The 12,815-nt window shown below is 38.2% G+C and overlaps 1 protein-coding gene across 4 annotated transcripts in view; it reads right to left on the bottom strand.

Annotated features, from left to right (window-relative positions):
* The window catches only part of TXNDC16 (thioredoxin domain containing 16), a 111,917-nt gene that overhangs the window by 77,516 nt on the left and 21,586 nt on the right, over positions 1 to 12,815 (bottom strand). For all 4 annotated transcript variants that reach the window (XM_079913220.1, XM_079913223.1, XM_079913221.1 and 1 more), the window contains one exon: positions 2,883 to 3,004. In XM_079913220.1, the coding sequence (XP_079769346.1) occupies positions 2,883 to 3,004 (122 nt within the window). The remainder of the gene's footprint in view (positions 1 to 2,882; positions 3,005 to 12,815) is intronic.

The raw sequence follows: 12,815 nt of genomic DNA, 5'->3' as shown, positions 1-12,815 counted from the left end.
TGTCCTTTATCCACCTTGGGTCCTCTCTTCCCTCCTAAACCAGCTTAAATTCCATGGTCAGTCTTTATAATCACTCCCCCGCCTGTCTAGCTAAAACACAGTCCAAATTAAATCAAATAATCTGCCTATTCTGTACTTACATCCATGAAAGTGAATATGGCTGGGAAAAAAAAAAAAAAACGAAAGAAAACAAGAACCTGCTAGCATCACCATGTCAATGGTTTCACTTTAGATTACTGGCATCAACTATTACTGCTGCCTAGCAACCATTCTTTATTTTCAGGCCTTCTAAAACAACTATTTCATCTCTTCTTTCCTCAAACTATCTGATCACTTTATTTCTATTTCATTGAGAAAATGAACCAATTAAGAAAAACCCAAAAAAGCTCCCAGCACCATATCTATCTGCCCCCTTAACTAAATTGATGTCCATATTCTCTGTCTTCCCTCCTAATACCATAGGCGAATTTTCTGTGCTCCTAGTAAAGAACCAGCCCTCCCCCTGTTCACTAGATTCCATCTCCTCTAGTCTATTCAAAGATGTTGCTCCAGTAATTCTACCCTCTTTTTCCTCCACGATGCATTTTCCTTTTGCTACAAGAACTTTTTTGTCAACATACAAATATGCTTCTTAAAAAATTCTTGAGGACTTCCCTGGTGGTGCAGTGGTTAAGAATCTGCCTGCCAATGCAGGGGACATGGGTTTGAGCCCTGGTCCAGGAAGATCCCACATGCTGCGAAGCAACTAAGCCCGTGCACCACAACTACTGAGCCTGTGCTCTAGAGCCAGTAAGCCACAACTACTGAGCCCACGAGCCACAACTATTGAAGCCCACAGCCTAGAGCCCATGTGCCGCAACTACTGAGCCCACGTGCTGCAACTACTGAAGCCTGTGCACCTAGAGCCCATGCTCCAAAAGAGAAGCCACCGCCATGAGAAACCCACACACCGCAAGGAAGAGTAGTCCCCACTCGCTGCAACTAGAGAAAGCCCGTGCGCAGCAACAAAGACCCAATGCAGCCAAAAATAAATTAAAGAAAAATTTTTTAAAAATTCTTCACTTGACCCCACATACTCTTCCAGCCACTGCCCCATATTCTCCTTCCCTTAAAAGGAAAACTTCTCAGATTAGTCTCTATAGTCACAGTCTCCAGTTGCTTTCTACCTATTCTCTTACACCCCTGTCAGGCATTTACCCCTACCACTCTACAAAAATTGTGTGCATCAAGGGCATGGATAACTTCCATACTGCTAAGCATAATGGTCAACTGGTAGTTCTTATCCTAATTAACCTTTCAGTTTCCTTTGATACAATTGCTTCTATCTCGTCAATAAAATCCTATCATCACTTTGCTTACACACAGGCCATTCTTTCTGCCTCCTTTACTAACCTGTGGAAGATGAAGTATCTAATGAGTTCAGTCTTCTTCTCTTTTCCATCCAGCCTCACTCCCTTCACGGTCTTCTCTGGCCTCACAACTTTACGTCACAAATTTATATCCCTAGTCTGTATCCCCACTATCAGATGCAGACTAGTAAAATCCCACTGCCTTGTTGATATCTGTACTTGGCTGTCTAATGGGTACTCCACAAGTATAATGTTCAAAAGTGGATTCTAGAGCTTCCTCTCCAAACTGTCTATTTCCACTCTTCCCCACCTTAGTTATCAGCAATTTCATCTTTCACATAGCTCAGGCCAAAATCCCAGAGCCACCCTGGTCTCTGCTATTCTTCTCTCATTCTACAACCAATATGTCAGAAAACTCAGTTAGTCTTACAACCAAACTACTGCTAAAATTCAAATGTATTGCCACCACCACTGCTAACACCCTGGTCCAAGCCACCTACCACCATCTCTTGCCTGCACGATTGCAGTAACTTCCTGATTTTCCCCCTTATTCTACTATTGCTCCTTCTAGTCTATTCCAAACCCAGAAGTCAGACTGACCCTGTTAAAATATAAATCAGGGATTTCTGGCTCCCTGTATAGCTCATCCCTCTCGTTAATTACAATTAAAAACCATGGACACAATACAATAACCTGAGGGGCCTTGAAAAGTAAACAATAAACAGGCTGATTCTGGAGCATTATTTTACAAGTACATTAAGTTCAATGGCATACTGTGTAGCCATCAAGCTTTATGTGTATAAAAATTGAAATTTCCAATAAATGATTTTATTTCATAGAGTACATATAATTTTTTAAATGTCTTTAACAACGTTTTATATTAACATGTTCAAGTTGTAACCATTAACAAGTAAAAATCCTGAAAGCATAACTATAATGTGTTCATGAAACATTTAAAAACTTCTTTATGACAAAATTACCTATGAATGCGCAAGGTGATGCTGTCAAAATTAGATTTTTTAAAAATCAAGAAAAATATGTCATAAACAGCAAATACCAAGGTAAAGAAGGAAGCCAAGACAGTCAACAACATTTATCAAATACTATAAACTACTATATCAGGTACCACGAGGACTGTAAGGAAATAAAAAACAGTAATAGCTGACACAGAGCACCAGGAAACTTTTTAAGTTATTCAAATTCACTTGGTCCTCACAATAACACTAAGAGGTAGGCACAATTATTTTCACCACCTTAGTGACCAGGAAACAGGCTAAATAAGTAAGTTGTCCAAGGTCATACTGTAAGTAGTTGGTGGAACATGGAGTCTAACCTAGGCGTCTGGCTCCAGAGTTCTCATTCCAGCACTATACTATGCTGCCTGTTTGAAGAAAGAAAATATAATAGTAAAAGACACTTTAAATTTATTTTAAAATATTAAGATTGTGGTCAAAATACACTATGTTAAGTCCTTCAACATAAACACACGTGTACAGAGGCATGACGAAGATTAATGTAAAAGTTGATAAATACCTGGTGTTCCAATGGCTCTGACATATGAGAATGCAATGTTTGCTTTTCCTTTCAGAGCATTTTCTGTGTTCTGAAGGTCCCCCAGAGTGGTAATATATTTTACTTCATTAAAAAGAAGAGCACTGAAATAAATAAAGATGTAGTTGGTAGAAAAATCTGACATGTACTTAGTTATTTAATACATATTTTGAGTAGGTTAAAGAACCTAATCAAAAAAGAAATTTAATCTTTTGAACAAACTCTCAATAGTAAGAACCTAAGCATTTCAAGTCTGAATTAAAATCACCCTCTAAATCATTAGTCTGTCACTAAGAACATTAACCAGGGACACTTGTGAGAAACAGTGTGCGTATCCTCCGTCACAACCACCTCAATACATTTAAACTGTATTTACTAGCATCCTATTCTGGACAAATAATCCCTTACAAATCTCTCAGCCATGGATACATTTCAGCCCTTCACACATCTATACTGAAATCATCTTTCCATGGCCTATAGGGCCCTGAATGGTAAGCCCTGTCTACTTCTCCAACATCATTTTGTACTACTATTCCTCATGTCTACCCTACTTTAGGCAACACCCCAGGGCATTTGCACACACCATTCTCTTTGTTGAAAGCTGTTCCCTTCTCATATATCTGGTCTCAGCTTAAACATCATTGACTTAAGAGAAGCCTCCCTTGTCGGTCCTGTATAAGTAGGTCTGTGGCATTTTCCTCTTGAATTTCACACTATTTAATCCTTTGTAGGATCAAATTTATAATTATTCACATATATTTTTTTACTTGTTTATCCCTGCCTCTCTCATTAAACTGTTGCCTTCTTGTGACAGGGACCTTGCATATTTTATCACTATACCCATAACAGAATAGAACCTGGTACACTGTAAGTATTCAATAAGTATTTGTTGAATGAATGACAGAAAACATAGGGCAGGAATTATTTATTGCCATTCTTCATTTGCAGAAACAGAAGATCAAGTCAAAACACTTACTCAAAAACACATATACTGAACTGAGGAGCCAGAAACAGAACATAGAACAGGTCTTCTCACTCCTAATTTAGTGATCTTTCCACTTGACCACAGTTCTTCCAAATCATCTTTTTTTTAATATAATCTCTATTTATTTATGTTTATTTATTTGGCTGCGCCGGGTCTTAGTTGCGGCACACGGGATCTTCGTTGTGGCATGTGAGATCTAGTTCCCTGACCAGGGATCAAACTCAGGTCCCCTGCACTGGGAGCATGGAGTCTTAACCACTGACCATCAGAAAAGTCCCCCAAATCATCTTTTTAATGTATAGATCAGAATAACTCATCATATTTCTTCATCCAAAAGAATTTAAAAATTTTTTACTTCTATATAAATTCTCTATCACTAACAACTAATTTCACTTAATCTCCACATGCATATCTGTGTGTGTGTGTGTGTGTGCATGTGTGTGCGTATTTTTGTTAAGCTAAACTTTAAGAATTTTTGAAAGCTGTTCCAACTCCACATACTTAGGTAAGCAAAAGTTCACTCCAATAAATTAGTCAGTCATAGTTTCCTCTTACGGAAAACATAGCTCTTTCCACTAATATAGCAATTCTCAGACTTTTTGGTCTCAGGATCCCTTTATACCCTTAAAAATTATTGAGCTCTTCAAAGGGCTTTTGTTTATGTAGGTTACATTTATCAATAGTTGCCAAAATAGAAATTAAAATAGCAATTAAAAATATTTATTAATCCCTTAAAAAATAAAAATAAACACCATTGCATATTAACATAACACTTTTTTATTAAAAATAACTAAATTTCCAAAAGGAAAGAAAAATCTAATGAAAAGAGTGGCCTTGTTTTACATGTTTGCAAGTCTCTTTAATATTGGACTAAATAGAAGACAGGTGGATTCTCTTATCTGCTTCTTCGTTCACTCTGTTGTGACATCACACACACAACACAAAATGTAGCCTCTAGAAACCGCACTCATAAAAGAAGGAAAGTGAAAAAGGCAAACGTCTTAGTATTATTATAAAAATATTGTCACTTTGGGAGCACCCTGAAATGGCTGCCCTAAATTACACTGCTTAAATATTTACCTATATATTACAGATTTCAACTTTTTAAAAGAAATGTAAAACTTGAATTTCTATACGTCCCAGGGCTCTTGTTTTGTTTTTAAAAGAAATATTTACTGGGCAGTACTCACTATTTGCTAGATATTTTCACATGTTTTCATTTAAATCCTCAACGATATTCTTGGAAAATTCTTTATTACACACACACACACCACACACACACACAGATATGTATGAGGAAAGAACCTCAGGGATTAAGTAACCTGCTCCAGGTCATACCAGTAGTCACTGATAGACCTGAGATTCTAATCCAGGTCTTCTGACACTTTGCCCGTAACTTTCTAAACTATGTTATTACTGACCACTCATACATGGTAAACCAGGTAAAAAGGGAGGCAACTAATGAATAGCTACAGAGTCTCAGTGGCGATCTGGGCTACTGGCTACTTATACGTTTTGGCTAGCAAGACCACAATTACCCTTGAGTTACTTCAAAACTGCTGGAAGACACCATCTAGTGAAGTAATTGGACTGCCGTGTAAATTCTCGGCTTGGGAATGACATCCATCCATTTACCTTTACTTCTCTAGCAGCTCTAATCCATTTGCTTCAAAAATCTAACCTAGGAGTAGAAATATCCCCAACCTTTTTTCTCAATAAAGACCAGCAAATATAAATTGATAAAAGCCAATGTTTGGGGGGACACTTCCCACATGTCAGGCATAGTACTAAGTACTATATAAGTAGTGGCAGTTTATCAGTTTTGGGATTGCCTGACTCTTCTGCTTTGGGAATTCCCAGTTTTCTAAGTCTTCATGGTGGGCAGAGCCCAAGTCCCCACATACAAGCTACTAATACTGTAAATTGCTTTTCCAGGCTCCCTGCTGCTAGGCTATATGACCCAGAATCACTTATCTGACATCCCAGACTGGGAGCTAGTGATGTAAAGAATCAGGAGCAGTGCAGAATTATTTCCAGAAGCAGCAGCAGCAGCAACAGTCAGCTTTGAAGGCAGGAATGACAATAGTGCTAATGACAGCTGTAGTGCTAGCAATGCAAGTTGTGGCATCCAATGCCTAGAAGTAATGCAGCAGTCCCCCGCAGACTAGCTCCGTGTCATGATTATGAGCCAAATAATTCAGAGCCAGATAAACCTGAGTCCAGTTCTCCAACCCTTCTAGTGAGCCAGAGCTTTCCTACATCTGCTCTAAATCCTTTTCTGCTTAAGCCAGTCAGACCCAGATTCTGGGGCTTATAACTGAGAACACCCAACAATACACTCAGTTGTGCTTAATTTTCATGGCAACGATGTGAGATCACTACTATCATTAACTCCATTTTACAGATAAGGTCATGGGCCTTAAAGAGGTTACCTTGCCTAATGCCCAAAGCTCATTAAAGAGTCATTATCCAAGAGGTAATAATACCAAAACTAATGACATTCATAATCTCACGATCTCCATGATTGTTCCCAATGGCTTCCTAACTTTAATATATTTTTTAATGTTAACTTCCAGAATATGGGGACATCTAGGGATCTCTAGGATCCATTCCATGAGCCTGTGCTCCTCCACTCCAGTTCCAAAGTGGAGAAATGGGTTAAAGGAAAAGTCTGTCTTGCGATTTTCTTGCTCTATAGATGGGGTAAAACAGCCTGAGGCTGCTCTGACCTGGGAGCTCTTCCTGCCCCAGAAAGGCCTTCCTTTTCCTTGGCATACTCTTCCAGAGACCCTCCTAACACAATCATTAGGTAGATAAGATATATGGCCAAGAACTGAATGGGTATCAGAAAAAAAAAAAAAAAAAGAACTCAGGAGTCCACCTGACCCTGCTTTTAGAGCAGCAGGTTGCTCAGCCTTTATTCAGAAAAAAAGACCACTTTTATATCATATTTCTGCCATTATTCAAATTCTAAACAACCCAATAAAAAAAAAGTTACCTTCTATTTTGCCTTACTAAAACTCCTAGGGGGGAAAAAAAAGCAAAAAGGGAGGAGGAGACAGAGGGAGAGATGAAGGAGAGAGACAGACAAATTACTTTTACCTAAATTAATTACAGTTGACCCTCAGTATCCATGGGTTCCACATTTGCAGGTTCAGCCAACTGCAGGTGGAAAATATTTGGAAAAAAAAATTCCAGAAAAGTCTAAAAAACAAAACTTGAATTTCTCATATACTGACAACTATTTACACAGCATTTACATTGTATTAGGTATTATAAGTAATCAAGAGATGATTTAAAGTATACGGGAGCTACTAGAGCTAATCAATGAATTTGGTAAAGTAGCAGGATACAAAGTTAATACACAGAAATCTCTGGCATTCCTATACACTAATGATGAAGAATCTGAAAGAGAAATTAAGGAAACACTCCCATTTACCACTGCAACAAAAAGAATAAAATACCTAGGAATAAACCTACGTAAGGAGACAAAAGACCTATATGCAGAAAACTATAAGACACTGATGAAAGAAATTAAAGATGATACAAATAGATGGAGAGATATACCATGTTCTTGGATTGGAAGAATCAATATTGTGAAAATGACTATACTACCCAAAGCAATCTACAGATTCACTGCAATCCCTATCAAACTACCAATGGCATTTTTCACAGAACTACAACAAAAAATTTCACAATTTGTATGGAAACACAAAAGACCACGAATAGCCAAAGCAATCCTGAGAAAGAAAAACAGAGCTGGAGGAATCAGACTCCCTGACTTCAGACTATACTACAAAGCTACAGTAATCAAGACAATATGGTACTGGCACAAAATCAGAAAGATAGATCAACGGAACAAGATAGAAAGCCCAGAGATAAACCCACGCACATATGGTCACCTTATTTTTGATAAAGGAGGCAAGAATATACAATGGAGAAAAGACAGCCTCTTCAATAAGTGATGCTGGGAAAACTGGACAGCTACTTGTAAAAGAATGAAATTAGAACATTCCCTAACACCACACACAAAAATAAACTCAAAATGGATTAAAGACCTAAATGTAAGGCCAGATGCTATCAAACTCTTAGAGGAAAACATAGGCAGAACACTCTATGACATAAATCACAGCATGATCCTTTTTGACCCACCTCCTAGAGAAACGGAAGTAAAAACAAAAATAAACAAATGAGACCTAATGAAACTTAAAAGCTTTTGCACAGAAAAGGAAACCATAAATAAGACGAAAAGACAACCCTCAGAATGGGAGAAAATATTTGCAAATGAAGCAACTGATAAAGGATTAATCTCCAAAATTTACAAGCAGCTCATGCAACTCAGTATCAGAAAAACAAACAACCCAATCCAGAAATGGGCAGAAGACCTAAATAGACATTTCTCCAAAGAAGATATACAGATTGCCAACAAACACATGAAAGAATGCTCAACATCACTAATCATTAGAGAAATGCAAACCAAAACTACAATGAGGTATCACCTCACACCAGTCAGAATGGCCAACATCAAAAAATCTAAAAACAATAAATGCTGGAGAGAGTGTGGAGAAAAGAGAACCCTCTTGCACTGTTGGTGGGAATGTAAATTGATACAGCCACTATGGAGAACAGTATGGAGATTCCTTAAAAAACTACAAATAGAACTACCATACGACCCAGCAATCCCACTACTGGGCATATACCCTGAGAAAACCATAATTCAAAAAGAGTCATGTACCACAATGTTCATTGCAGCTCTATTTACAATAGCCAGGCCATGGAAGCAACCTAAGTGTCCACTGACAGATGAATGGATAAAGAAGATGTGGCACATATATACAATGGAATATTACTCAATCATAAAAAGAAACGAAATTGAGTTATTTGTAGTGAGGTGGATGGACCTAGAGTCTGTCATACAGAGTGAAGTAAGTCAGAAAGAGAAAAACAAATACCATATGCTAACACATATATATGGAATCTAAAAAAAATTTAAAAAGGTTCTGAAGAACCTAGGGGCAGGAGAGGAATAAAGACGCAGACATAGAGAATGGACTTGAGGACACGGGGAGGGGGAAGGGTAAGCTGGGATGAAGTCAGAAAGTGGCATGTACATATATACACTACCAAATGTAAAACAGATAGCTAGTGGGGAGCAGGTGCATAGCACAGGGAGATCAGCTCAGTGCTTTGTGACCACCTAGAGGGGTGGGATAGGGAGGGTGGAAGGGAGACACAAGAGGGAGGAGATATGGGGATATATGTATATATGATTCACTTTGTTATAAAGCAGAAACTAACACACGACTGTAAAGCAATTACACTCCAGTAAAGATGTTAAAAATAAGTATACAGTGGGCTTCCCTGGTGGCGCAGTGGTTGGGAGTCTGCCTGCTGATGCAGGGGACACGGGTTCGTGCCCCGGTCCAGGAAGATCCCACATGCCACGGAGCGGCTGGGCCCGTGAGCCATGGCCACTGAGCCTGCGCGTCCAGAGCCTGTGCTCCGCAACGGGAGCGGCTACAACAGTGAGAGGCCCGCGTACCGCAAAAAAAAATGAAAAATAAGTATACGGGAGGATGTGCATAGGTTATATGCTAATACTACACCATTTTATATGAGGGATTGAGCATCTGGGGATTCTGGTATCCACGGAGGGTGAGGAAGGCGCAGGGGTGGGAGGTGCTGAAACCAATCCCCCTTGGATACTGAGGGATGACTGTATAGTATTCTAGGTAGATCCATGTATAAAATGAAATATCCCAAAATGTTTCATTAGGCATCTTCTAAATTAATACTGTTAAAAAAACAAACAGAAGCCATCTCTGAAATTTGAATTGAGAGTACAAGTAATAACAAAGTTCAAAAACATCAGTCTAAGTCTTTTTGTCATACGCTGTATATTTTCCTACTAGCTTACCACTTATAAAATTCTTAACACCAGAAACAATCTTATGGGCTTATAACATAAGAAGATTTCTGCTCCTCCAATTTTTAACAACCAAAAAGTGAAGCTTCCCAATTCATTCATCCATCAATCCAATATTTTTCAACACCTAATACATGTCACACACGATGTTATGCACTGGTAGAAGGACTTTGTGTAAGAAGGCACAGTCTGGGGATATAACCATTACTACCAATTAACATAGAGCTGTGAGGAATTCAAATCCAAGGCAAGTAATTTTTTATTACAATTTCCCAGTATGTTACTATCAAACAGGAACCCACCTGATAATATTGTGTAGGAACAAATCTGATAGAGATAAAGGAAGGAGCAATAGCTCAAAACCTATTAGGAAGGGACCAGCTTGAGCACAGCTCAGGAGTTTTAAAGGAAGACACCTCCAAGAGGAGCCTTCCCCAGAAGTTCTATCCAAGCTCAAAACCCAGGCTCTGCAATAATGTGTTAAAAATAAACTACTAGCAGAAATTATGATAGTTGAAAATAATTACCATAATATTTGTAGTTCATATTATCGTCAGTAGTACATTAACTTAAAAGGAAAGAAATCTTCCACTTGGCAAAATAATATCACAGAATATCAATTAGCACACCTTAATAAAGAGTTATTGAGATTTCATTGTTTCTTACAGTACTGCACAGTCTTTCCTTTTTGTATCAATATCATTTGATGATTTCCATGAGTCAACAATGACTAGGGGGGAAACGGCCTTTCTTTGCAACTGCTGCCTCATGGCAAACATTCCCAGCAACTGTCACAGCACGGACTTGCATGAACTCACTTCTATTAGTACTGTGTGTGCAACAGAACGGCAGGTAGATATTTGAATTTGGATTGCTTTTTTTCTTAATTGCAAAATGAGATTTCCTGCATTTATATAGAAAAAAGCGACTAACATTTGTAGAGCGCTCGGTAAAACACAAAGCATATTTTCAGATGTATTACGTTATTTGATCTTCAAAAAAATCTAATGACAGTGCAATTTTTAACATTTAAGAGATGAGGAAAACCAGCAATCAGAAAAGATAAACTGCTATGATCACACAACGGATAAATCCTCCATAAACCCTGACTTCTTCGTATATCATTCCAAAGCACATTTGAGATTATAGTGCCTCAATCTTCTACACCTCCATCTGACTTGCCTCAGACTGGTTACATATGGTATTCTCAATCAACAAATAAAGATTGTTACTTTACTTTCTTTTTCTAAATATTACCCTTCGTAACCCAATCTAGAAGCTGGGAAGTGAAATTTTCCTCACAGTTACCAAACCACACAATTCCATCGGTTTTTTGTTGGGTTTTCTTTTTGTTTTTTTTGCGGTACGCGGGCCTCTCACTGCTGTGGCCTCTCCCGTTGCGGAGCACAGGCTCCGGACGCGCAGGCTCAGTGGCCATGGCTCACGGGCCCAGCCGTTCCGCGGCACGTGGGATCCTCCCGGACCGGGGCACGAACCCGTGTCCCCTGCATCGGCAGGCGGACTCTCAACCACTGCGCCACCAGGGAAGCCCCATCGGTTTTGACTATGTATATTTTAGAAAACAGAGCTGAGAATTTGTAGACTATAAATCTGTAATCTTACCTTTATTTTAAATTTTATTTATTTTGCAAATTTTAACTCTTTTGTAGGACTCCTAACACAAGAAGTATACAAAAAGTTAAAGAGTGAAAAGTCCACCTCCAACTCCTTCCCCCCATCCCAGCTTCCGCATTCCCTTCCCGTAAACCAATAATCACGTTCTTGTGAAGCTTTGAAATATTTATACCAAATACATATATGCCATAAATAAATATTTATATATGTCTCCGTTAGAAAACTATCCCTCCTAGATTTCTCAGTGTTCCTATACAGTCCATGTCTCCTGAAGATGAAAATTGGCAGTACACAAAGATGGAAAACATCTCTTCATGTTCTAATCTTGTTTCCTTTTCTCTGGAGCCACCTGGTCCCATTCAAAGGTAATAAAACCTTCCTTATCTTCCCTGGAGCTAAATGCTTATATTTAGGGGTAGAGAACTTTTTCTCCTGCCCCAAGCAATTTGTTTAAATTCCAGAGAAAAAGATAAGCACTCTATCTTCAGAAGGAAAAAGCAGATTTGCCAGCTCCTATGTAAACTCAGAGATTCATAATTTAAGTTCTCCTTCTCCAAACCTTGCTGTAAGTACAGATTTAAGCGTATGGCTCTCACCTTGTAGCTCTGTGGAGAACTGGGTACGGCAAATCCAGTACTACCATGTTACTGTGATTGCTGTTACCGCTGTGTCTGATTTCTGATTCAGAGGCTTGGTGTTTCCGCAAGTATTATGCAAGGAGGGTAACATCGAAGACCCTTCAGAGTTTTAGACTTAACACTCCCTTTCTTACACACACAGAACAATGCTATGCTCTAAACACTTGGTTTATTTCATTAATATATCCTGAAAAATCAATGTGTTAAAAATGTTAGTAGACCATTTACTCAGAATATTTTTAATCAATGATGTTTTAGGAATATTTTAAATGTCCTCCAAAAATACACTACTTAATTGGCCATGATGGTTCAAAAATATACAATTCCATAAATATTTAGTATAGGGTTACCCTAAGTTTACACTTGTTATTCTAGTCTTAGATTTTACTAACTTAATTCTTCCCCAATTGCAATTTTTCTATATTCTGAGACTAAGAAATTGTCTAAAACCTTGATCTTTTCTGTTTACAAAGAAGCAAAGTTCAAGTGTAACTGTGGATCACTGATCACATAAAAATTTATCAGTGTGTATGTATTAGAAGATAATGGAAGGAAAATCCCATTTACAATAGAAACAAAAGATATAAAATACCCAGTAATAAATTTCAGTGTCCAAGCATATATGAAGAAAACATTAAAACACTACTAGAGAACACAAAAGAAAACTTGAATAAATGGAAAGACATCTAGTTCTGGGATGGGAAGATTCATTCTAAAGATGTCAAGTGTCC

Source organism: Stenella coeruleoalba, assembly GCF_951394435.1.
Source record: "Stenella coeruleoalba genome assembly, chromosome: 2".
Lineage (NCBI taxonomy): Eukaryota > Metazoa > Chordata > Mammalia > Artiodactyla > Delphinidae > Stenella > Stenella coeruleoalba.
This window is presented reverse-complemented; position numbering and strand designations above follow the sequence as displayed.